This window comes from Halichoeres trimaculatus, unplaced genomic scaffold (assembly GCF_033239565.1).
Source record: "Halichoeres trimaculatus isolate MK-OKI-2021-1 unplaced genomic scaffold, fHalTri1.1 fHalTri1_scaffold_14, whole genome shotgun sequence".
NCBI lineage: Eukaryota > Metazoa > Chordata > Actinopteri > Labriformes > Labridae > Halichoeres > Halichoeres trimaculatus.
Genome location: NW_027437192.1, coordinates 10,194,206 through 10,222,153, shown reverse-complemented (window position 1 = coordinate 10,222,153; position 27,948 = coordinate 10,194,206). Strand labels below are relative to the sequence as shown.

Sequence of the window (27,948 nt, the reverse complement as noted above, 5' to 3'; positions counted from 1 at the left end):
AAACCAGCTGCATGAAATCAATTTCCCATTATGGGACAATTACAACAGAATGAAAAAGACTTGAAGTATGTCAGATTTTCCTTTGAGTCACTGAAATTACCACATCGGGTAATTATCATCACGATCTTGTAAAACAGCTCATCTCCTACCCAATAATTAACCCAAGTGGATTAGGTGGAGTTTTGTTGAGGGTGATTACCTACCTCTTTGGATTAGCATCATAAATCAATCTTTTCAGTCATTTCTGGCTTTGCAGTTTCAAACAAGAAAGGCAAAGAAACAACTCCTTTCATGACTCTGTTGGAAACGTCTACAACCGGCTCACCCAGTTATGGCACCTTCAAACCAATCATGGCTCCAAAGAAATCATTCAGGGATCCAAAAGTTCCTGCTGCTGATGCCATGTTAAAGCCATCCAGGAACTACAAATCTAGGAGCTGCAGTGTAAATGTGCCAAAGACTGAGTCAAACTTGAGCAGAGTTTAATTATGCAGCAAACAGGCGTTTGTTTTGCTCTACTCTTATTTAGACTCCTGATTAAAACTCTGCTGTGCTTTGCTAATGAGGTTTGATTTTATTTATGTGTGGATGACAGCCGTGTAGTAGACTCCCCGACTGCCTCAAAAACAACTTAGAGGGAAAAAAAGAGTGGGAGACTGAGACTTACATAAGTGAAAGTGAAGCTCTTTGAAATCTGAAAATTGCAGGACAATTTGGGACCACCTACCCCCCAAAAAATCTCAACAGTGTCCTTACCTGTCACAGCCTTAAGTTTCCTCCTGTCTGAGCAGTGGGAAGGTTTGGGGGAGTTTTTTGGTGGTATGGAGCTAAAAGTCACATCAAGATATCTGGGAAACTAAATGCTAGCTAGCAGAAAATAGTACAAGGCAGATTTGTTCCGTTAACGACGATTACACCTGTTGTGTGACATCATCACCTAGCCCATCTACTCCTGGTGTATTTTTCACCTGGGTTTCACTCCTGGGTTAAACTTAGGAAATCTTACACAGAGGGCTGGCAGAAAAAGTCTGTGTAAAGTTAGGCAAAAAAAAAAAATGTGTTCACACATGCAGCTCTTTGAAAATTTTTGTTTGTAAATTTCACTCCTGGGATCATACATCAGCTTCCCCCAACTTCTTGCAGAAGTTATACATCTGGCACAACAAAAGTCTGGAATAAACTGAGCTGAAAATGCTTTGCATCTGATGCGCACGCAAAAAATAAAATCTGGAAATTTTCACTTTTTTGATGCAGGTGTGAACACACCATGGATGTCATTTGATAATTGCCTTGTTGTAGTTCTGACACAAGTCAAGCTCGTTCTAATATGAATTAACTTTGAATTACCAAAAAGGCGACCCAGTTTACGGAAACTCGTCAGCATCACAACTTCCAATTTTTTTTGGTGATTCACAGCCAGACATTAGCACTGCTTTGACCAAACTAGTGGTTACATAAAATCACTTAAAACTATGCAAAGGTCATCTTAATAGACAAAAATTTTGTCTCTTTGGAGTGTTTTGATCCCCATCTCTCTGGATGTCTGCTCTCCAACATTATCATTGTCAGTAGATTGCTGTTGTCTAACTTGGTTTGAAAGAGTCTTCAGGCTGAAGTTTCTCTTCTCAGATCCCCATCAAAAGTTAAAAGGCAGGGTATAAATCACATCTTGTGGCAGAAGTGACACTAAAAGATCAAACAGGTGGTTTTTCAACCAACAATTAGAGCCAACAGCTCTTGATCTCGTGTCCCTTAAGGCCTTTACAAAGTTTTTGTGCCATTTACAAACCGCTATCCTCGCTGAAGGCGCTTGTGCTGTTCTTCATTACCTCGCCGCTCCCCTCATACATCACAGCCTTTTGAATTTACAGAACTCTTCTGAGAAACCCTTAATGAATGCAGGCAGAGCTGAGGTGACTGGTTCAAGTTGAAAAACACCCAAGGGACTGAAAATATGGTGTTAAACGAGCTCTGGGTGAAACTGGAGGTTAGCTCCGACCACACTGGGCAACACAGCTGTTTGCCTGAGCTTATGTTGTGGTTTTAAACAAACACTGTCACACACGCGTACATATACGTCCATATTTATACACACACACACACACAGGCTGCTTGTTTCTGTGTCTCGGTCAGGAGCAAGCGAGTCTCTGTGGTCGGGTAGGGTTCCCTAACACACATGCTCTCTGTTTGTGTTGTGCTTACGGGCCTCCTGAGGCCTGCCTCGCCAAAGTTTCACATCCCAGCACACCATTGTGCTCTGTTTTCAACTTTATCCTCTTGTTTTTAACTAGTGCACCAGCTCCCCCAAAAAACTTCTGCTGCCTCTTTAAAGCCTCACTTTACTTTTTCCTTGCTTCGATATATCGATTCTTCTCAAAACTTACTTTCTGTTTATGTTTGGATTGCAGAAACAGAGATGAAATTGCCTTTGGTTATACCCAGGTCAATGTTTCATGGAGTTTTCACCTTGCAGTCCATCTTTCTCTACTCAATTTATTCCTCTTCCTTGCTGCAGCCCCCTCTGTTAATCTCCCTGTCCTACAATCTCCACTACTTCTCTCAAAAACTCTCTGTCTGCTGCGTCTCATTTTTGCAAGTCCATTGTTGAAAGCCAGTGAGTTTACGGTGGGAGCCGGTCAGCCTGAAAACACAAACGGGGAGGGGGTCGGCGTGGTCGCAGCCAAGCGTGACGGATACAATAACCCCTGCAGCGGAAGCACCCATGTGCTAAATTACTGCCACAAATGTTCTTCCACCAGGCCACTGCAGGACCATCACAGCCACTCAGCTATCTGCAGCACTGACGCACTTTCCTCTTTCCGTTACATAATTGCGTCCCTGACCAACAAGTCAAGCTCCACTTAAAGGTGCGATGAGGTCGATAGGAAGAGGAAAATGGAAGATTTAGACCCTGGTTTGCTCCAAAAGTAAAAGAAAAATGGTGTGCCTTCAGACTTCTTTAAACTTTGACACTGTAAGCACTCAAGACAGGAAGAGGTTCACCACTTTGTGAGAGAGTGCGTGAGCAAAGAGTTCAAAAGTTTAAGAATAATGCTCCTTAGCTGGACTTGCTACAAGTTTGGGGGTTTATCATCTTAAATTAATAACAGTGTTTGATGAGTCAGATAAACACTTTACTTTAGAGGTCCACAAATTTCATTGCGCTTAGGTAATAATGAGACAAAGTTTTTTCTTATTTCTTTGAAATTTCCCCACAAATTTCTTGAGGATTTGGTGGAAATTAGCACATAACTTCTGGCCAGATTCTGTTTTGCAGTGTGCCTGTACTCATAGTGTCTATCACAATCAGGTAAGGGCAATTTACAACCCCACTCTTGGTGAATATTACATCTAAAGCCTTCAGTTGTATCATGTAAAACATTATAGGCCAAATCATAAAGGTAGATCATTTGCATGTGATCTCACTTGTGCATTTTAACAAACTCGGTACTAAAAAACTTGGTGAAATTAAATAACAAATAGCTAACTATCAACTGCTTATTGGGAAACTGAGTTATTCACTTAACATTTCAAAGTCAATTATCATAGGAAACAATAAACCTAACATCTGTATTCAAGAACTAAGCAGCTATTTATCACCTGCTTCTCTGGAAATAGCAGAAACGTTGGGATACGTCTAAAAACATTTTGTGGTTGGTTGTGATTTAATTAAAAAAAAACCTGCTAATCATCATTTTCTTAACTTGCAATTTGGAGTAAATCTTAAAAAAGCTGGAAAAAAACAGTAACCTACCAATTGTGACTTACGACAATAAGTTTTGGACATTATTTTAAAGAAGTTATATGCTAATTTTGAAGAAATAAGGAAAAAGTTTGTCTAATTATTACCTAAGTGTGATGGAATTTGCGGACCTCTAAAGTAAAGTGTTACTGATAAATCTACATATAAAAGGGACACAGTCAATAAATGACACTCATAGAGCGCTGCATTAAAAAAAACAGACATGACTCTGAAGTAGAATTAACCGCATCAACTCAAAGTAACGTCCTTATGGTGTAAATTTTGTGCAAACCACCTAATCAGTTTTTATGTTAGTTTTTACAGTATGTCTAAACTTCTGAAATTGTGGTTTTACTTCAAAACATGCAGCCTCTAAGCCATAACATGGCCTCATCATCCAGATACCAAGAAAAGTGAACAAGGGAACAAACAAAGAACAGATACAGGGACACTTTTGTTCGTCTGCAAAAAGGACATTTGCACCCTTGGGAACACGAGATGTTAATCTGTGATGTTTATTTTCTTGCACAGGATTTGCGTGAGAAAGTACTATAAACAGTGAGCACTTCGATTAACAAAAAAAATGCAGCAGCCACTTCTCTTTTGACGTTTCCCCTCCTTACTCAGTGATTTAAACCCGTTCACCTTCCTGCCGCGAGCCACAACTCCCATTGTTTGTGAAAACGGCCACTTCACGCCTTCCATTCACATCTCAGCAAACCCATCCATTCAGCGTGGAATAAACTGAACCGCACCCATATCACAGCGGCTGGAAAAGACACTGGACTGCTGAACGGCGTCACATGTCTTGAGCACGAAAAATTGAAATGGTGTGGGTGTCTGAAGCTGGGATCTATTTTTAGATGAAATATTTATGAAGATTGTTTTTAGATGCAATGAAACGTAGCATGGAGAAAGAAGGTGATAAAAAACAATGCTGGCATCACGTCCTCAAGTTACAGGTTTTTCTACATTTGTCACCATGTAACCACCCAGCCTGAACAACACATGTATTAACAATTGTTGGATTTTGATGCCAACTTACTTGAGGTGGAGCCACATTTCACAATGTATAGAATAAGTGATGTGATTTTGTCTTTAAGCAACAAAAAGTGAGATGTGTCAGGGCCTGTCTGGTACAGCAAAGTAGATAATTGGTGGATCTATTGCAACATATACCTGTTTTGCAGAAATTAATTTGAGGTGCATGTTGCAATGTGGGACAAAAACATGAGAAAGGGAGACTTTGATGATTGAGTTTGAAATCGAAAATATTCCCACATCAATTTATAGTTTTTTTACGCTTTCCACTCAGGAACTTCAAACTATCTGTTCAGAAATGGGCTCCTGCCATGTTACATATCCATCAACGTGTGATTACTTTTAGATCCAGTTGTGAGAAAAATAAATAAATAAATGAATGAAACTCACAAAAGGCCATAGCCTGACACTAAATCTGTGTTCAAACATGCACACTTGGGGAAGCACATGATATAGCTCAAAGAAACTCTTGTCTTTTTGTCTTATGTGGAATAAAATGATGTTTTTTCTTGGATCTTGGAGCAAGGTATTAAATACACAGCAGGCTCTTGGAGTCAATCTTGATGTTCTGTCCAACTTACTCTCCAAATCCCCATAATTCATCCAATATTTCAAAATCTGGAGCATTTCACCTCAATGAAGGTGAAACATCTCTGCCTTACAGACACAATTCAGACAGTAACTCTTACATTCACACAGAAAAATGTCCTTGTATGCTCTTAGTAACCGCTGATACGTGCACTTAGTTACTCCAATATTGATTCAGAGATGGTTGATGTGTTCCTGCCTTCATCGGTCTATTAACCAACCCATTATCATTATGTATTCAGATCCTGCTTGTGGTAGGAGATTGTTTTGCGTGAGTAAACTTCTCGAAATAGATGCCATATATGGGAAATGTTCTTTAAGAACAAGACAAGTGCTTCATAACAAAAGGTGAGGAAACATGGTTTGATAGGTCTACACAAACAGGCTGAGAATCTAATGTAAAGTCAAAAGGATCATTTACATTCATGCGGTTCAGTGAGCCAACACACACAAACACGCCAACACTGTAAAGAGATTGATAGATTTTTGGCATGCAGGCTCGCGGATTCACGCTGATTTTGTCACAAAAGACCAGCGTTTCATCATGCCAGCATATAAGAGTAATGAGACATGTCACTATGACTGAGCGGAGATGACAGCAAACCTCCAATGAGGAGCTTTAGTGGCGCCTGCACTTCACCAGCAAAAACAGTGTCCAGCTGTGATTTGGCACAACAGGCAGGCCTTTTTTTTTTTTTTGCAGCCCAGATATCCACTCTCTCTGTCTGAGTTTATTTGGCGTGTATGCACATGTGCATCCATCCATGGAGTAACACGCTGATAAGGAGTGACAGCCTGACACATATGGCCTTGATAAGGTTACGTAGGGTAATGCTATCTGACAATCATCAACTAGGCGGCACGGTTACTGCACAAGACTGACCCCGGAAGGAGGACATAGTTCAGGGTGTGACGAGGCTGTAACGAAGCCTCTGAAAGGAAAGTGAAAACATAAAAAGTTATGACATGAGTTTAAAAAATACTAATGTTGCCGACATAAAACACATAAAATGCTGACTCTAATGGAGAGGAAGCAATCAAAGAGCTATGCAACACTTAAAAAGCTAGGACATAAAAAGTGCATGTACTACATATCTTATAAGTGTTTCGCCCTTTTGAAAGTGCAGTGTATGAAATATGTATAGCATTAAAAATAATGCATGGTATCTTAAGTGCATCTTGAGTTAACACCATATGTAGTGATAGTGTGTGTAATGCACTGCCTTAGAAAAGGACAGTTGATTCGGCCAGCTTTGAAGTGATTAGAAGATAACAGGACTAAAGGATGCTAATCTTGCCTATGCACTCTGATTAGCTTGATAAGTAAAGCTATTAAGCTAAGTCTAACTTGGCTCGTGTGATGCTCTATAAAAACGAAGGACACCTTAACACCCTGTTGAGAATTGTTTGTATGGATTGTTTGTTGTACTTGTCCCATCCTTTGATGTTAAGCTGCACTAAGTTAGCAGTTAGCATCTATCCGTCCATTGATGTAGCAGTGCTACATTTTGTTTTTAAGTTTCTCAAATTAGTTTTCCAATAGTATAAAATAAATGTATTAAATAAATATTGTATTTTTTATTACCAAAAAGTTTCCATAATTTTCCACTGAATGAGTCAAAAGTGCAAAGTCATCTTAATTAGTGTTGTTAATGCTAACAAGCATAGCAAATGCCATAAAGCTAACTAAAGTGACTAACGCAAGAAGATTTTTTTTTTGGTCATCCTTTTTGGCAATGGAGTCACCTAGCTAGCTTCTTCCTTATATGCAGTCAGCAGAGCTAAAACAATTTAGCTAGCTCTGTACAACTTGTTGATTTCTGCAGAAAAACAAAACAAAACAAAAAAACAAAAAAAAACACAAAAAAACAAAGTGAGTTTTGTATATGTAAGCTAATGCTAGTTAGCTAGCTAGTGTAGTGACTTAATTTGGCCTACAGAAAACATAATGGATGACATTTGCAGTCGAAATCGAAAAAGTGAGATTTGCTGCAAATGTAGGTTAGCTAATGTATCTTAGCTTAGCTAACTTAGCTAAAATCACTTGACTAAAGTTACGCAACTTTTTCTCTCTTACAGTGAACAAAATTTGAGACCCTTTCAACAACCTCACCTTAACAAATACTCCCAAAGTGCAGGCTTGCCTGATGTAGCTAACCTTGCATAGGTAGCATTACACGGCTTTTTGATTTATTTGTTTTGTGTTTGAAAAATATATAGCACAAAAATATTGTATGCACAGACTCAAATTAGTGCAAAGACAAGTGAAAAAGTAAACAATGTAGAAGTTACACACAGCTTAAACAGGAAGGAGACGAATATTTTTATAGTGGGGCAAGAAAGTAATGTTCAACATTTAAAATACAAAGGTTTGCTGCCTTTTCCTCCCCCGTTACCATTCTCTGGTCTTTCACAGGGCAGTCTGCCCAGAGCACAGACTCTGATCACAGCAACTCACAACAGCAGCTCAGAGCTGTTTGTAAAATATCTGCACACAGATTCCAGGATCCTACAGAAGGAGCTGTGCATGATACATTAAACTAGACAAGTCAGATGTGACAGTGTTTCTGCCTTTAGGTGAGAAAGAAATGTAAGAAATCATCATGACTCTAAAGTAGACTTCCATGAGAAGTGTTTGCAGCATCACTGTTTGCATGAAGTAACTTTTTAATTAAATGTGAAGCAGAGAGAAGTTGCCAGAGTCAGTTTCACAGTAAATTAGTTCGTAATAGAAGCAGTGAAGTGATACAGCTGGAAATGTGTTAGCGTTAACTTCACAAGGAGAATGAATAGAGAGTAGTTGAGAGTGTTACAGATCAAGCTCATGCGACAAGATTCTGGAGATTTCTCTGTAGCCAAAGGTTTACCCGGTTTATTCGGAGAGATTTCGAAATGAAAAATGCAAGGCAGATGTGGCAGCCTTGATAAAGCTACAGCAAACTTAGCAACAACAGAGCTCTTAGATCTACTTGCCTCGGTTGTCCCAATGGATACGGCAGCTGGGAAATGCACAGCATCGCATCTATTTTGGAGATGTAGTCCGTCTGTTCCCTTTCCCAAAAAAAAGAAAAAAGAAAAAAAAAGAAAGAACCCTCCCTTGTGTCATCCTTGAATAGAAAAAAAGCTTATCAGCATCCAAAGATGCCGCTGGCTTTGAGTCTCATTTGGTCCCGCTTCATACTTCACATTAAATGCAATTTATTGAATAATGAATCTCCTCTGCTCCTCAGACTGTGTGAATTCAGTAAATTCACTCAGCTTTCGTCTAAAAAAAATAATAATAAAAAAATAGGCCTTTAAGGGTCACTCTCTGCTCCCAGATGAAATTCAAATGGAATTTTCAGCTCATCATAGTGAGAGTACAGGAAGTGAGATGCACCAGAGCTGCTCAGTGGAAAATGTGGGTAAGATCCAGGGACAACCTGTACTCTTACAGGGTGGATGAGGAGGCACAGTACGACATCATGGGTATGTGTGGAAATGCTATTTAATAATATGAAAAAACATGAATGAAAACTCCTCTCCCTGATCCATTATTCATGTTTTGTAGCTTCTGGGAGTTCCACATGAGTGGCCTGAGTTAGAGGTAGCGCTGGGTTCCAGACAAACAAGATGCTGCTGAGTTTGCGGAAGGAAGGAAAGAAGGAGGTAGTGTGCATACGTGCATGTGTGGTTGATTTTGGACAAGTGGGGGATGAGGCTACACGGACGAATGCTTGAAGGCACAAAAAAAGAAGGAATATTCATGGAGGAAAAAAGTTGGAATGGAATCACACACCACTGATTCAGCACTACTACTGAAGGGAACACTCAGGGCATGCAAAGCCATGCACATATGCATGATGCAAAATTTAACACACACACACACACACAGCTCAGACTGCAAATGTAACACATACTTGTCTGGATTTCTGTCTCTCCCCTAGTTGGCTACAGAGCAAACACTTTTAGATTCAGGAAAACAATCCTGCCAGGCAAAATACCCTCCACGACTCAAACAGAAACAATCCCTAACTCTCGATAAATCTCAGAAAAATTCAGACTTAATTAACTCCTGCTTTCTTTAAGCTTATTCAAAGTCAGCAGTCCCTGCAGAATACAAGTGTGTGTTTATAGATAGTAAGCTATGGAGCTGTGAGCAAATACCCCCTCAGTCACCAGATACCCCACAAACTCCAGACTGGGACCACGAGCAAACAGAAGCACTTCCTTTCACACACACACAGGCGGATGGACGCACACACATCTGTGTCTGGGGACCCGGGGGAGAATTTGACCTATCACCTCAATACAGGAGTGACGGTACTAAACACATTGAGGAGCACATAGCTGCTGATTAGATCTACACAAATGTGGTGACATCTTGTACAGATGTATTTTAAATTCATGAATTCAAATAGAATTGATGACAGACACGGAGGAAAACATGCTGCTTTGACTCAGGGTAAAAACAGCCTGGTTTAAATTTCCATTTTTTTTTAGCTTCAGGCGGTAGATTTTAGATTGAAGGCAACAGGTAGAATAAGCCAAAATACTATCAGCCTTGGTTTCTCCTGCCGGCCAGGTGCATACATTTTTATTGCACAGTTGTAAACCTCTGCAGACTTCTAGGTTTCAATCCAACATGCTCTGAAAAACACATCTAATAGTGTTTGTGGCGGTAGAAAGCCAGAGGCAGGTTGTGTTTTGGTGGTTTTATTGTTGTACAGATTTTAAAAGCAGGGAACTCTCCCTTAAACTACCAAAGAGTTCAGAGGCAATGGATTTTTGTTGTTTAAATGGAAAGACCAGTAAACCTACTGGTCTAGGATGATAAAACTTGGGTTGCTGAGTGTGACTCGCGTTAGTAGAGCTAGCAACAAAGGCCTTTAGTCCCACACTTTGCTTGAGTAGTAATATGCCAACAGAACTGGACACGGTTGACAATTTCATATTTTGTTCCTATTAAAGAAAAAAACTTAGTCTATCATCTGCGCTTGTTTACATCCAGGTAGTACAGCACTGTGGCAGCTGCCATTGACTGGAGCTACAGTCTGGATAGTGGCGGGTGGTCCTTCGACCACTTAGTATTTCTGATGCTAACTGGCAAGGGTGACCAAATCTGATTTTTGAGTCAACTAAACAATGCTGGCCTCACTGTCCTTGTCTGAGTAGTTGTGAAGGTTTGTATTACTTGATGTGTGTAGTTTACAATCTACTTTGACAAAAAAAAGTCAAATGTATTAACAAAAATGTCTCAGGCAGCTTTTACAAAAGTTTTACAACCGTGTCAAAAAGCAATTTCTTGCTCTATGAACCTTTCCTTAGACTTATGTAAGCCCAAATTTTGGTACCCTCAAAACAAGAGGAACAGTTCGTTATGCAAAGTATCTACTAGTTCAAATACAAGAGAATGATGTAAAAATTAGGAGGAGAAGCTCTACTTGGACTCAAAGAGTAAGATTGGGTGTCTTAATGGATACTGCTTGGTCGAACAATCCAAGAATGTAGCATCAGCAATGGCAATCTTTGGAAACCAAAAAACAGGCCAACAAGCTTAACACCTATTTTGCAGAACAAACATCAAACTCTTACCGCTTCATCAAAAGTAGAGCTTTATACATCCTCTTTTGATACCTCTACCTTTAAGTCCTCCCTAACTACAGCGTCTAGTTGGTGGCGCAAATGTAGAGAGATAACCTGTTAGGGGTATTTCCCTCCCAAATGGGTGGTTCCTCTCGGAGAGTTGCCAGACAAGCTGGGTCCAAAATAATCTACTCTCCATTTCAGACTCGGCATCCAACATTTGCAGTTATTTACAGCAGCACAAAGTCTTTAGCTGTTGGCCACTTAACGCCTACAGAGCAGTGGGGATTTCAGTCAAGTGCATCTCGACTGCACCTGGTAATAACTATCATTAATCAAGTCCCTGATCTCACCACTCTGAGCCAACTTTTAACTGACTCTTGTACTTCAAGTTTTAAGTGACTGCTGCTGCTGGTGTAACATTTGTACCATCGGTGGAGTGACGAGAAGGGAGGATGTCAACAAATGTTCCAAAGATTTCCAGTACAAGGCCTCTTGCTGTAGGATCCTCATACTGCATAGGCTGAACTGAGGCATTTCTAAACTTCTCTCCGCCTGTCTCACTTTAGACAGCCAGAGAACAAGGTGTCTTGCGAAGTAGCTGCAAAGCCAAACAAGATTCAGATGCTCGGAAAACAAAGTGCTGTCGTGTCAGAACTTTCTAGGGAAGTAAACACTTCAATTCACTCCACAAAGAGTATACACCCTGTCAAGCTGCTGAATAAAACCAAGATACCTCGCAGCTCATTCAGCAACATGTTACACCTCCTCTGTCTTTTTTTCCATCCTTTTCCTTCTCTGCCTTTACCTCAGTGCCCCAGATTCTCTACAGGATCGACAGCTTTACCACTTCAGCTCTTTCTCCCTCATTTCTGGTTTGTTTTGATGGCAGGGATGTGGTTGGATAGACACCAACAGTCTGGATGCAGCCTGGTAAAATACAGCCACTGAAACAGAGATGTGTCCTGTGGCTTGGTAAAAAGGCCACAGACAGAAACAGCAGAGTATTGGCTTACTTATAAAGATGTGATACTGACTGGAATTGGAGCCTGTGCTCAGAAAAATGCCATCAAACCACTAAATCTCTGCGGACATGACTCACTAAAAGAAACATCCTTATTTGTAAAATGTTCCATCCTTGACGTAATGAGATCTTACAGAAGGCCAGGGTCATGAGAAGTGATGCTGGTGAGATGTACGTGGGCTTCTCAGGCGGTAGGAGTGTGAGACAGAAGAACTGAAAAGAAGAGGAAGAGAGATGGAGGAAGAGCAAAGAGAAGAAAAGGCAGGAAAAACTGAAGTGAGTGGGTGTTAATTTTAAATATCCAGCATTACCAGCAGCAGCTGCACTTGGTTCTACTTCGCCTTGCAAAAAACAAGCACGCACACCATCTATTTTATCTGAAAAAGGAGGCCCCGACAAGCTCATGAATAAACAGCACACAACACAAAGCACTACCAAACAAACCACCAAGGAAACAAGGAAAACAATGATCAACCAAAATGATTCTTTCCTTCCTTTCCTCTGGTCAATCATACACCCACACTCTGGGCACATTCAGACTCTCCTCTGTGAGACCAGATGCCTTCTTCGCTTGTTACAGTCTCCTCCTACTCCCTCCTCCTCCTCCTCCTCCCCTGGTTAGATGTGGCTAAGCTGTTGATCCGTGAAGTGTTGTGGTATTTGCCAAACCAGGGCATGGTTGTCAATGGCTGGAGCTGTGAGAGAAACTATTGCTGCCAGTAGAGTTGTTCCCAGAATGATACTAGTATCGACAATGAGTTGGGCACTGTCTGGTACGAGGTACTGGCAAGTTCACAAGCCAATATACTGATCCAATATCATAATTCACCTTCCCCCTAAAATAACAAACTTCTTTCTTAGTCTTAAAGACAGAATCCTGAGCAGGAATAATGTTTTTAACAGATTAACCAGATAAAAAATCTCTGTCCATACGAAGAGGCAAATGATCGCCTCTAAAGCCTGCAATGTCATGTCTGGCCGATAAGTGGCAGGTTAGCGAAATGTGAAACCATAGAAGAAGAATGTTATAACCAAGCGCAGTCAAAAACAGGTAGAAGAAGCAGTCAATGGAGTATAGAGATGTCGAAAGAAAACAAATAAAATTGAGTTGTTTGTGTAGACGGATGATGAAGTGGACTTGGTACTTCATGAACATCAACAACATCATCATCAGCAACACAACATTCATTTGTAGAGCTGTAAGGAGGGCAAAAAGTGCAAAGAACACAGAAATAGCGCAGTAAATGTTGTTCTTGGTGTTGGCAACCATTGCTACAGTGACTTGTTGCTAGGCGCTTGACGATAATGCCAACACCAGCTCTGTTAAACTCCGCTACATGGATCCACTCAACCAAATATTTTTCTAATTTCTTCACTTTTCTATCTGTTTAGACAAAAATATCTCTATTTATGTGGGTGAAACTGCCATGTTTGTGTGGTTGAGAGGCCCAATTGGACAGAAAACTGTACGTTTGGGGATACATCAACATCCGTGCGGTCCAAGAGTGTCATCTGCTGTTCTAGAGTTGAATCGACAAATGGTGTGCTATTGGTGGAGAGCACTGGCGTAGTCTCCATTTTCCAAGTACCATCTTATAGGCTGTTCCCCCAGCCCTCTTTGATGGTAAAAGGATGTCAAAAACAGTCATTTATTGCGAGTAGCTGCTAATGTTGGCTCTGTTGCCTCCAGAAGGCTCTGCATGTTTAAAGTTTAGGACTATTTTAGGTTGTTATCTTCAACATTGCACTAATACCTGCAGTGACTCATACTGAAGTTGACATGTGTGCAAGAATTGGTATCAGGAAGAAAAATATGTACAGGAATGTCTCTAAGCATCAGTTAACACCCAGGCTTTTCAACACAAAGCGAAGAGAGGCCACAGTAGCTGTAGGAAACTCAAGGTTGATGAAGAGGGTAAGGCATGGGGCAGTAAAGAGGGGGACCATATGGAGAGGCTACGATGTCAACAAGGCACAAGCGTTGCCTCTGGAAGTAGAGCAAACTTTAGCACAATAGGACCCATTCGGAGCACCCGAGGGCAGACCCAACTTTTACATCCTAAGAGTGGAAGTCAAACTGAGCCATAAAGCACGACGACAGACCAGACGGGGAGAGAGTCCTTCTATCAGCCTGCCAGGCAGTCAGATCTGCTCACACAAAACCCTCTTTCTCTCCTTGAAGCCTTGGCCCCTTAAACATTGAGCCATGCACACATTCTTCAGTGACATAATGCTTTTTTAAGCTATTGCCCTCTTCAACCCCCCTACTCCGCCACCTCCTCCTCCTCTCAGATTTCCCCCTTTTGCCAATTACTATTTAAATATGAATACCAGCACAGGGTTTGAGTGTTTGTTTTCGCTCCTGTGGCGGCTAGAAGTGAAGGAGGGAGGTCAACATGCGAGCTGACGTCAACGATCTGCCGTCCTATTGATGTGCTGTCGGTAGGTGTTTGCTAAACGGTCTCTTGGGGCCATAAAAGCTGCCATAAAAAGTAGCTAACCCCCCCACCCCCTTTCCCCTTGTGGAGCTGCTGAAACGCCCCGAGGGACTCACGGCGCTCACAGGAGGCAAGGTCCATCCGCAGCAACTGCTGACACCGCTGCAGGACCGCGCTCTGCCGTCTTACTCGGAAGGAAATCTCTTAACAATGAGCTCCGCAGTGTGGTGTGTATTAACTCTGAAGTGTGTCAGTGTCAGCAGCAGATATAGGCCAGAGTTTCTGCCCGCTGCCCCACACTGATGAGATAACAGTGGTCAGGTGCTCCACAGCCCAGGGAGCGCAGAGTCATTCAGGAAGAGGGGCAAATCCCCTGGAGCACAAGGACTATAGGCAACCTCCCTGCTCCTTTCTTAAACACACACACTTAGACACACAATCACACACACACACTGGCCTTTTATGCACTATAAAACCCTGCACTCCACGAGCTAACTGGCAACAGATAACAGTTAAACTGGCGTCCATTTGACTTGTCATATGAGCAAAAAGAGGATTTGAATGAAAGAATGGATGGGCTTTTAAGAGCTGAATGAAGCATCTAAACTCAGCACGATACAGATAGAAATTTAGCGTTGTATCAGTTATTTCTTTGTTGTAACAATGCTTCTTGGCGCTAATTCTTATATCACATAAAGCTTGTTAATTTCTCTTTCTAATGGTGTCACATTTGAAAGGAACAAGCATTTGTAGGATGAGCAGGAAAGCCAAGTATTTAGGTTGAACCAATAAAAAAAATTGCCAAATCTTCTCATTTGCAATGCCAAACAGCTGAGTCTCTAACATGAGACTTTAAAGACTCATGCAGAAGTTGACTTTCCCTCTTTCTAACTTGCAAAAACAACCTTGCCAGGCTCTCATTAACAAACCACTGCACTTGCCGTGGATCTGCTTGGCCTAGAACATCATAAATTCAAGATTATCTTTGATACGACTTGTCATGTTTTGTCAATTCAGGCCAAGTGCTTTACCTTTAACCTGCAAAAATAACTTAACTCAAGAACACCTCAAAATGTTGATTTTACGCAGCACAAAGTCTCTATTTCCAGTTTGTGAAGCTGCAACACAACATCTGTATTCCTGTTGAGTTAAATTTTTGGCAACCTGAATTTGTGAGTGAAGCGTTGGCTCTGAGTTAGTCTCGACTCATCCTGAGGGAAATGTCTTCCTCGCGCCCTTAAGTTGCTATATCGACAAGTTTATTCAGCAGGTTATTTGAAACTTTTTCTGCTTTCTATTTGCAGAAAAAGCAGAGCTGAAGTGTAGTGATGGGTTTGTGATTTTTCCAGTATTGATCAAGGTGTCTTTGAAGCAAGTGGTGCTTAAAAAAGGTGCAAAATTTTAGAAAAATACAAATCAAATTCCCCAAGGCCTTAAATATTCATATTTTTCATATTTTAAAAGAAAAGGTTTAAAATCTGAGAATGTTTCCCAAACTGAAATATTTCAAAACAGAAACAACAAATTCTTAGATTTAGGATGTTTAAGATAAATCAGATACGTCTGGTTGAAAAAATGTGGTGAAATGACTTGAAGAAGAAAACAGATAAAATCCAAAGGTGCCAGTGGCAAAACACAGCAGCTGAACGTGCGACCGTTGGAATGATGGAATCGGGAATGTGCCTTCAGAGCTCCAATGCCCCCTGTCTCAGCTTGCCCCGTGCCACACTGGGAAGAATCTTCATCGGTTTTTTTTTCCCCACACACAGATGCCAGAACTCATCATGTTTCCCAAACCTTCAGACAGCAGCCACATCCTTCCCTTCAACCCTCCTCGGCAGAAAACGTAATGAGAGGCCAATCAAACGTCTGCTCTGATCATCTCTTCCCGCCTCAACCAGTCACGTACCTGTCGACTTTAACTGAGCTCACTGGGAACCAATCAGAGCTTTTCTTTCGCTCTCCTCCTGTTCTGCACTGTCAGAGCCTGTTTGAAAACTTTGTGCATCACTGCAGGAGCATCAGAGAGCTTCAAGAGTGACAGAAGCGAGGGATAAAAAAGGAGAAGGGGCTTTACAACTTTTACAACAAACACTTGTGTTTTTGATTAATCCCTCCCTGTGAAACATTTCCTGACAGTCCCAGGTAGGAGAAGCATTTTGAAGCTTTTTTACTCCTCGCTCTTTCAATTAGTGTTACTGCAGCACAACAAGCTTTCTGACCAGTTTTTTCCTCCAGAGAGGAAGTGAGCGGCTAACAGAGGAAATGATTCCAGGGGCCGGCCCACTGCTGTGCTAATACCCTCATTGATTCTCATTTTGGGAGAGCCCTCCCAGCTGATCAATCTCCCTCCGAAAACTAGTCGGCAGCTGGCCTGAGAGGGGGGCGCAGGGTGGTTTAACTGGGGCTTCGCTGTCTGATCCAGTGTGTGTGTGTGTTCTGAGTTCACGTCCACCCCCCAGCTCTTTTACTACTCGCATTCCCTCCCCTCTTTCTCCACCGCTTCCACCACCACCACCACCTCTGAGGCCAGGGGGGGCGGCTTGGCTGTGTGGGTAATCCTTCAATGAATGTGGGTCAGCGAGCGGGGCTTTGCCTTCGTCACTCAGCGGAGGGGACAGACAGAGAGGTCGCGACCCCGGTCATCCTGCGTGCACACACAAACACACATGCTTGTGTTCGCATGCTCCCGTGCACATGACAAAAGAGGCGCACACAGACCCGCACACACACATAAATACACAAACAAAAAGGGAATGCATGGATGAGCAGCCACACACACACACACACACACACATACAAATGCACAAAACTCACAGACCAAAACAAGCGTCAACACAAACTGGGAATACAATGTGGCTCAAGTGAGAGAAGATATGAAATGATGAGAAAACGATTCAACAGTCATACTGACGACTTCTTTGCCTTCTTTTACAGATTTTATTTTATCTTTTCTAATTTGGATCACAACTATCAGATCACAGCCAGTGAGGACACTGATTTGGCAATTGATTATTTTGGTCGGCCGTCATAAACTCAGTTACAGTTAGCATTTGCGACCCTGTAGCTAAAATGTCAAACCACTAGCAATATTTGCAACATGGTGCCTGGTTGTTGGGGGTAAAATTAAAACAGGGCACATTACAAACACTGTGGAAAAATGAAGCCAATGTGATGCATAAAAAACCTGCAGGTCTTTAAGTGTCCACTTGAGGCTGGCTCCAAAAGCCTACACATCGTCATTAAAGACCACAGCCGAACTAATCATGGTTACAACCTAGTATGACACTGTTTTGGTCTAGAGCCCATCCATTTTTTTCTATTTAACCTTTAGAACAAGCAGCAGCACAGTTACAAAGTTAAAACAGGCACAAATGCATAATCACTGATATTATATGAGAGGGAAGCAGACCCAAGACACACTTATGCAAAAAAAAAAAAACTATTTGTTTTAGTCAGGGTGACGACAAGGAAGACATGAGAGTAGAGCAAGCTGAGCAGGTGGATCTGACGGACATATTGGTGTGTCACAAAGCAGCAAAGCTATGGCCTCAACTTAAAACCTTTCCAGGTCTGCAGAATAAATGGATGGGAGTCAAATATGGTTGACCGTCACCATCAGGGTCTCAGAGTACTTTTTCAGGAACCAAAGGGTGACGTCATGACTATGTCAACCACTGTTCTAGACCAGATGTTCCAAAACTTTCCAGCCCGTCAACCTGAAAACAGCAGTGCCAGTGACCAAGGACCCCTTGCTGGGGAAATAAACATAGGTCAACCCAAAAACAGACATAAACAAAAAAATAAAAAGCACAAGATACTATGTTTTACGTTAACGGATTAAATGAAGAATTGTAAATAGGAATGGTACCTTTCACATTTAAAATGATATGGTACAGTACCTGAACCTGGCAATCGGTACCGGTACTCAAAGGTACCAATTTTTGGTACTTTTTATCACATTTTTTCAATTTAACATATTTATTATTCAATTTATAACCTTGCAATGCTGTGTTCATGTCCAGCATGGAAAATCGCCTAGTCTTTCACCCCCTCACAATCACAAAGATGCATTTAGGTAGCCAAACATGGTACCTTTTGGTTTTACGTGAATTGGTACCCAGTACTTTTGACAGAATTTGGTTGGTACCCATAATAGTACCTAATTCGGCACCCATCTCTAACTGTAAATAGCTACTGTCTTCGAAACGCATTTTGTAACCCTGTCCTTCCAGTGTTTCCTGACCCCAAATTTGGTAACCACTGGTTTAGTCTGTACTCTGTGGTACACAGTTCACAGAGATTCAAACTAGCATCTGTTGGCAACAGTGGCAAAGGAAATATTCCTTTCAACATACAGAGAACTTAACCAAACCAAGGCTCATGGTGAACATCCATATCCATCCATCTTATAGACCTGTCTGTGAGGAACATTACCAAAAAATCTACTTGGCAAACATCTGATGTGGTTACTTTATGAAAAATCCTTTGCTGTTGGGCACAACAATACTTATGAGCTCGTAACAGCTTTTTACAATAACCTTAAAGAAATACCTTACAGTGTAGTGCTGCAAACAATGTATAAGATCAAGAACTAGCTTAGTGACCAAAACACGTCGTCGTGATCTCTTGGAATTTTTAAGGATTTTAAACGAATTTTTGACAGATAACATGGTTATCAAACACATCTAAAGAAGCTGTTTCCATCAGTAGCATCAAAAGAGTAAGAATGTTCATTGTGTTGCAAAGTCATACACTCACAACTCCAGTTTATCACCAGAAGCTCTGACAGCTGTGAAAATACATGCAGCCAAGACAGAAATACTCCATGTTGACTTGTCTCCTGTGACGGTGACACAGTGACTTGCCCCAGAAAACACCAAATGAGGCTAAAACAAACACACAAATGAGATGGTTTTTAAATGAGCAAAGAGAGCGGCAGAGAAAGTGGGAATCAGACAGGATGTGAGACGGATAAACAGCCTGATAAGATAAAAAAACAAACAGGTTTTATCTAGTTACAGGATTAAATCTGTCTCGAACACACACGCACACACCCAAATATCAAAGAGTCCTAATTAAGCTGCTCTGCATTCAAACTTATTATCCTCCACATCATTAACATTCCCCATCACAGGCTCGGCACTTTATCTAAGAGAGAGCAGGCAATCATGAAATATTCATGATTTATTAATCTGAACACGGGAAAAAACAAACAATGCCAACCATGGGAGTGTGACACCCTCTCCTGCCAAACTGTAGAGAAGAAACATGACTGTGTTTGTCGCCCGCTTGCTCGGCACTCTAAATCTGCAACAGGAAAGCATCACCGCGTTGGCATTCAGGTGAACGCCGCTAATTCCCACTCATAATAGTGTTTTAGCGAGATAAGGTGGAGAGGAAGTGTTGCTGGTTCTCTTCACTTGGCCCAGATCTGCCTGCGCCGCTCATTCTGTGGCGGTGTGTCAACAAAATGTCAACCGCCACCGTCGTCATTGAGGAAAAAAAAATATTAAAAAAATAACGGAGGGGAAATGGAAATGTGGCGTCCAGCCATCAGGAGCCAAATCACATCAGTGTTTCCAAGTCGTTCTCTGATAAAGGAGAGGGAGACAGGAGTGGGAGGAGAAAGTGGAGAAAAAGGAGGGAAGTGGAGGAAAAAGGAAGTGAGGAAAATGCAGAAAATAAAGGAAGGGGAGGAGGAGTTGGAGTCTCCCTTGCGCGCTTTTGAGAGGTTTTCTCGAGTGGGAAATTTCCCACTGATGAAACAGCTGTGGGGATGAAAAACGCCACAGCACTTGGTTGATGTTACCGCCATTGACTCCTAATGGGAAAATAAATCCCGCTGCACACACAATTTTCTGGACTCTCTGTTTCTTTACGCCCTGACTCACGCACGACACCGCTCGCTATTATCACTCAATCTCACACCCATTTCCTCCTCTTCTTAATTTCCTCCTTCTTGACTTTCCTGCTCACTAAATCTCTCCTTCTCTTCCTCCCTCTTTTGGTTCTCCAGTCCCCTGGGTGACCTTGCGTGGCAGCTGCCAGTGAAGTAGCTAAAGTACAAAGTCAATATGAGCCAACAAAGCTGGTTAAGTATTAAATGGGGGATGATGACGCTGCTGTTAGCCTGGGAAAGGCTCAACAAAGTGAAAATAAAAGGAATATATGCACTCGGACTTTAATGGAACACTCAGTCGTAATGACGGCGTACTTCAGGCAATTGACTGGTGATATTAGAAGAGATTTGATCCTAGCTTTTTGTCCCTTGCAGGATAATCTACTCTTCAGCAGGAAAGGAGCACTTTCACTACTTACAGGCAGTATTTATTGTTATATGAAGTCAGTGTGCCATTGTGTGCCAAATAAAAGTAACTTTCTTACACTTTTAGCTCCTGCAATTCATTTGTTAATCCTCGCCTGAAGTGACATCACCAAAAGAGGAAGCTGCAGATCATAAACTTTGACCTCTTTTTATAAGAAAGGAGAACTTGGTTTCCTTCATGTGACATCAAATGATGATAAAAGGGAAATATAGAGTCAGACGTTCCCAACATACGAGGGTGTTAGTCACCAAGAGGCAAAAACGAAGGCAAAATCCTGTTAAAAACTGGAAATTTTCAATTGCAGCGTCCGTAATAGCCTTTCTCTGTCCTCTCCCTGGATCATTGTTAGGAAGCCCGGGAAAGTCAGTGGATAATGTGGTTGAGAATGGAGCCCTTTCATCAGCGCCTGCCCATGGAAGCGGACCCGACTGACTCCAATTGAAAGCTATTGCAGCTACGGAAATCAATCCAATAAATGTGCCAAGCTTGTGTGCGTTTGTGTGTGTGTGGGCGAATGAGTGGGAGATGGTTTGGATACCTTCATCCAGGCATGTCCTTCTCCTCCTCCTCCTGCTGCTGCTGCATTCCTTTACAGAGTGGCAGCATTCCTCTAAAAGGCAGCAGGGTCAAAGGTCAGGGGACAGAGATGAGTCTGGATGTAGTGGAGTCGTGAAACCACCAGAAGTCTGACGTGCAAACAGCTGAGTCGATGAGACCAGAGCCTGTCGCGTCCTTTCTTTTGAGGTCAAAGTGTGTGTGAAGAGAGCGTCCAGGTATCTACATAATATACAGTCGGTTGCTTTGGCAGTGCTCCATCTCCAAACAGCTGCTCTGACACGTGTGTGCATTCCTGAATCTGCACCACAGCCTCCCTGCAAGGCATCGCCTGTCCGCCCCCAGACTGTAGAAACTGCGGGCTAACTATGCAGACCGGCCACAAACAGATCCATTCACCTGAGAGGGAGCTGACGTCAGGGGTTTCTGCCAAGCAGGCTGGCACCCAAAGGGGCTTTACATTAGATTAAATAAAAGCCAGCCGTTTGTTTAATTCACAACAAGCTGCTGTGTCATAATAGAGGGGAGGGCTTTAAATGTATTGGCTCCAAAGAATGCTGAAAAAGACGCATCGCTAGTTATAAAGAATCAAATGTATTCAAAAACACAAGAAAAAGCCCAAATGCTTCACCAAGAAACATAAAAAATCACTTAGACACAGAATATCAAGCATAAACAAACTGAAAGCTAAGAGCGTGAAACTGAAATTGGATTTGGTGAGTTTCAGCAGCTACGCAATCAAACGTATTGACGCTGTGAAAGCAATAGCTAAAAGGCAGCAGCATCGATGGAAATAAATCAGCCATGGTGAGACAGTACAGTGGAAAGAGTGGGCAGTGGAAGCCATGGCGATCAGATGTGTCAGTCAGCTGATTACAGCACAGAGACGTTCCTGAAGACACAGATACCTCTGGGAAAACCAGGCCCCGATTGGTTGGGAAACAGAGGCGGGCTGTCCAGAGATGACTGGAATGCCAGATAATGGATGACATATCTCTCCAGGTGACACCGAGCCCAAGGCATTCAGGGGAGACGGCGAGGGAAAGAGTGAGTGTGCGAGAGGGGAAAAAAAGGATGACGAATGGATAGACAAGTGCATGCTTGTGAAGTTTTGTTGGAGCTGCTTTTATGCATTATAAGAGTGTTGGGAGAAGTTAGGGGGTTTTAGGTTCAGTTAAAGTTCAAGGAGTCACTTCCTCTTCAAAGAAAGACATTTAAGGTTCAGAATCTTCCCCCACTGTTGCTTTTTCCCCCCTGTTGTGATTGATTGGAACACATTTAAGCTAACTCCTCATATCTGTCCTTCCTTTAACACCAACATCTGTGTGCACAGCTACATTCCCCTTCTAGGAAACAATTTTGACAAGTGCTGTTATCACATGCCTGAGTTTATCCAGGCTTTCCGAAGGCAAGGATCCACAGGTTCATGGACGCACATCAAACTGGTGTCACTCACACACAAGTGAACCTGCCAGCCGAGTTCACAATGTAATCCTGCTTTTATAAACACCAATCCGCAGCCTACGATATTAAAACAAACCAAGCATTCAAAAACAGCTGTTTATCCCAGGGTCGGGAGCATTAATTACCATCCTGACAAAAGTGAGACCTGCTAAATTAGCAGTAATCAGCTGCCCCTGGGGGCTGCGAGGAAAAAATGACACCAACTCCTGGATATGAAGGTGATAATTAACCTCTTTATGTGACTGATTTATTTCCACTAAATCGCACCGTAATTCTACAATCTTACGTAAGCTAACCTGCAAGTGCTTTCAACAGGAAGAAGCATTTTGTTGTGACAAGGTCTCGGACGTGATGATTATTTTGGTGCATGAAAGAGGGAAAGAAAATGAAAAAAAAATCCCACTGTTAACTTTCACTCAAATTGCACCAACTACAGAGTGCAAATCAAACGTGTCAGTGCATATCCAGGTAGGAGGCTGCAGCGCTCTCATGGAGAGGTGAATTCCTTCATGGGACAAGAGGAGGAGGAGGAAGAGGAGGAGGAGGTCCAGGGAGCTAATAGACTGGCCTGAGATCTTTTACAGCATGCTTAAAAGAGAGCAAGGAGGTGGAGTGAAGAGTAAAAAGCAGTCATGTAGTGGGGCATAAAAAGGTTGGTTAACTGTGGGCTGCAGTTTTGGCTTTTTATAAGACTCACTGATAGAGTTTTATACGCCCTGGTGTGATTTACTTGGCTATATTTTAAAGGCAGGTATAAAAATTCAACTCTGTTGCGGGTTATTTTATGACTGTTTGAATGAACCCACAAATACTAACGCAGGAACAGACTATGTGTCAAAGCAAAGAGTTCTGAAAGTGTCTCATTGATACTCATACACAACCTGGAAATTGTAAATATGACAGAGGTTTTGTTTTGGTACCCAAATTCCTTAGTTTCTTCTTCTGTGGTATTTTTTTTTGACAAATTAATAACACTGCTTTCCCTCCCCCTTTTTCATTAATTCCCTCAAGTAAAACTTATTTCAGTTAATTCACAATTTCAAATTCTCTTTTATAATTTGTGCAAATGTGAAACACCTTTCCTAACCTGTCACTTTAATGTTTTTAATGAACTGCGACATTAAAATAAGTGGTTGCTTCTTGCTTGAAGTTCGTCGACCTAAACCTTGCCTTTAGAAGCTAAATTAGACAGAAAGGAGATTTTAGAGATTTTTCATCTGTTTGTATCGAAACTATTAACGTTAATAGGAAAATGAGGTCACCTAAAAAGTAGCGCCGGTGTCAGGCACCTCTCTTTTCAACGCACAAGCCCAGAAGTGAACCGGTCACCCACGCGCTGGTTTCATGAAACAAAAGTTAAGCAGAGCAGTAACTTTTCTTTTCCCATTAAACCACTACAGAAGTGTAACTTACTTGTCATATTCCGCGTTATCCTTGTCACACCGCGCGTCCTTGTGCTTCTGCCAGTCTTTGCCGTGCTTGCAGGTGGTGAGCAGCACCACATCCTCCGCGTTGTGGACGTGATGTAAGGCATTCCTGGTGTCCGAGCCGATACCTGTCAGGTAGCGCTTCCCTTTGAACACCAGCATGTATTTTCTAAAAGGCGGGATGGAGTTATATTTGAGGTACCCCCTCTCTCCCCCGGTCCTCGGGTGCTCCTTGGAGAAGAGGGGGATGGAGACATCGAAGTTGGGCCTGAAGTTCTCGGTGCTGATGCTGGCTTTGGCCAGCATAGCCTGGCCGATGTCGAAGCCCAAGTCTTCCGTGTAGTCCGGCCACGTCCCCGAGTACAAGTTAAATATAAGGTGGTTCCTGCCGTCGTTCCACAGAGGCAGGTTCTGGACCTTGGTTTTCAGGTTGTGGACGTATTGCGGGGACAGCTGGTCCCGGTCCAGAGTGTCCAGACTCAGGACGAACAGACAAGCCTGTCCGGGGTCAGAGGTGTAAAACCTAGACCCCTCAATAGTGGATAAAATGTTTTGATAACTCTCTGAGATCTTCTCCCCTTTCTGCTGCGGGTAAACATAAACTTTGAATCCGTTCCTCTGGCACTGGGAGAAATCAAAGCAGGAGTCCATGCGGCACCGCTTGCCTTTGTAAACACTCGTGTTGACATCCCTCTTCTGCCTCGGAGATATGTGCAGGTTATAATCCTCGGTGTCCGTCTGATCCCAGGGCAGGAAGGGGTGTAAAGGGTCCGAGAAGTGAGGCCATGGCTGCTCGGGCCGGTACCCGTTCCGGCTGCGGTCATGCCGGCTCCTGCTCGCCGCTGGAAGCTGAACCCCTGCGAGGTAGAAAAGAAGCACTAGACATGCACCGGCGGAGAGCAGGATCAGGTAGCGTTTTTTGGCCTGCATGTGTCCTGGGAACAGGGGCGAGTTGTTTAGGAATAAGAAATGTAAAGTAGCCCGAAGTTAGGCTCTCACCAACCCCGGCTACACCGCTCCATCCTCCGGCAGCCTCCACGGATCCCCAACCCCCCTTCTGCGTATTCGGTTCCCAAATCCAGCAATTGATCCAGTGCATGTGGGCGATTTTAAAAGTATTTTCCCGTTCTCCCTCTTCTGTAGAGTTTCACCATATCGCACAGCGCCTACAGTGGGGCTTGGGTGCTCCTAAGAAGCCCAGTGCTGCCCGGACCCTCTCGGACACAATCACATGCAGAGACTCGCTTCTCCAGCGCTGCTTCTCGCCCTCATCCAGGCTGCCTGTGTGGGGCTTCTGAAATGGAAAACTGTCCGGCGGCCGTCTGGGAACTCTCTCCCCCGGCTGGAGCGGCAGGGGTCCCCGAGGCTCTCCCAGACGGAAAGGTATGCCCCGGTTTGGATGTTAAACTCGCTTATACATTGACCAGCGAGTGTAGAACCCGGTCGGTGTGGCCGCTGCGTCGGATCCGGACGCCTCGGGTTGTATTCGCCCTGGTCCCCCTGTTTTATCACTCCATGGTCCTGTGTGAAGAGAGGCAAAAACACGGAGGGGAGCGTTGTAGCGCAGGGGCAGCTCAGCGGTTCAACTGTAACCTGACGAATCCCTGCATTTCTCTTCTTATTTCTTACAACCTCCCCTCACAGCCTCAGACGCGCTGATTTAGAATAAGAAGCTGATCAACGGGGAGCCACGCAGCAGGCGAAGTTATCCGGTCGATATGAGGGAAACAAACGCTCACCTCTCACTGAGCAAATAGCTGAGAAAAGGTTCAAAAAGACGGGATTCCTTGATCCTAGTGTCCAATTACCGAGTGCTCAGTTGTTCCGATTGTTAGTCAGTAACATTCCAATCCCGACACGACGGCAGCTGACGTGACGTCCCATCGAAGCGCATCGCCACCGCTGATTGGTCCGTCTGTGGGAACGGAAGAGGCGGGACTTAGGGCAATGCACCCATTCATAACCGGAGTCCTCCGCATGTGCGAATCATCTAATTGTGAGCCATTGGAAGTAGTTTGGAAATGAGCCAAGGAGCAAAGCAGCCTCATAGTGAAGAGGGCTGACACTGATCAGAAGTTATGCTCTTATAGTAATCAGGCTGAGTGCTTAGTGAACTCTTCAGTCTGTGATGCATGAACTCCATACACCTGCAGAAACTGTTTACACACTCACCTGTATGGTGGATTCTTATTCTCTTACCCACCAGGGTTGTTTTTTTGTGTGTGTTGCACCTCTCTGAGATATAATTTTGTTATATTATTATAAATGTATGAACAGTAAACTCTGATTGGCTTAAGTGTTTGTGTTTGTTTTCAGCATGCTGGAGTTGTGTCATTTACTTTTTCTCCTCACAATGACTCTTCTCTCCCTCACAGTTCAGGATTTTAAAGGAGAGGCAGCAGGATGAGCACAGGAAAAACAAGTTTGTGTTTTATGATGTGTCAGTTTTGTGAAGAAAGATTGTACAGATGCTGGATGGATCAATGGCAGGGTTTCAAACATGCTCGATTTGAATAAAATAATTGTACTACTGTTGTATCATAATGCTGAATAATTGTTCAGAACCTCATATTAGTTTTTCTTTCAGTGTTTGTGTTCCTTCTTTTTTTCACTCTTTAATGAAGCATTTAATAATTCACTTTGATGACACACAGAGCAGAGTAAATGTATGTAGGAGCAAAACACCATTAGCACATTTAAGAGGATCAGCAGTGCAAGGTAAGAAACTGGAAGAGAAGACAAGAACCAATTGTTAAATGAATAATTGTCAAGAGAAAAAATATAACTTAATACATACCAAATCAAAAATATACATAAATGAAAGGAACTGATGCTGTACAATGTAAAAGTCAACTGATCAGTAGCAAAGCATGTTTGTGTTACATAAGCAGACACAATGTAACAAGATAAAGATATTTATGTCACTTTCTCCTGTTTATGTCCCTTTTTCGAAGAACATATCATCAGTGTGTGTGAATATGTAAATGTTAGCAATAAAAGCATCAGTGTTTTTTTTCTGTTTTCTTTTTTCATAAAGATAAAACAGCCTGACATTTCTACTGCAGACTGAACAAGCTTGATGTTTTTTCTCTACATTTTGTCACTGTCTCTTGGTTTTCTCCTCTTTATACAGATTCACTAAACCGCAGGTTTCTATAGGAATATCGAAGCCAGCCTAACAGTAGAATTATTTCAGTGCTTCATACATAAATATTTATTTATTGTATTTATGAATTTGGATGGAAACGTGTAGCACAAAGAAAGAGGATTCAGGTCACATAAAAGGACATGTAACAGAAAAAAAGGCATAATCTTTGACCTTAATTGTCTGGGGGGGGAAAAGGTCATAATTCAATGTAAGATCTCATGATTTTGAAAAAAGGTCAAAATTCTCGGACTTGTGAGAAAAAATGATTTAAATGTCCGACTTCTTGCTTAAATTCTGGAATTCTGAGGAATAATTTCTGATTTCAGACTTTGATTTTAAAATCACATGCAACAAAAGTCAAAATCAAACTGTGAAATCAGAATTCTTATAGAAACAAATTCAGAAATCTGATCTGAATATTAGTGAGTGAAATAAATATTATTTTATAGTGAGAGATTCTAAAATCTAACTGAGAAATCAGAGGAAAGAGTCATAATTTTAAGCTTAAAGTCATACATTTGAGAAAAAAAAGTCAAAATTTGAACTTTGATCTTTAAATCCTGGAAAAAAAAGTAGAATTGTAACAGTAATTTTAATATCCAGAGGAAAAAAAATCTGCTTCCAAAC

General features: G+C 42.3%; 1 protein-coding gene across 1 annotated transcript in view; it reads right to left on the bottom strand.

The window, feature by feature from the left end:
* The window catches only part of ext1b (exostosin glycosyltransferase 1b), a 155,020-nt gene extending 128,983 nt beyond the window's left edge, over positions 1 to 26,037 (bottom strand). Inside the window, exon 1 of the mRNA XM_074686417.1 lies at positions 24,160 to 26,037. Coding sequence (XP_074542518.1) covers positions 24,160 to 25,103 — 944 coding nt within the window. The 5' untranslated portion in view covers positions 25,104 to 26,037. The remainder of the gene's footprint in view (positions 1 to 24,159) is intronic.
* Between the last annotated feature and the right edge of the window lie 1,911 nt (positions 26,038 to 27,948).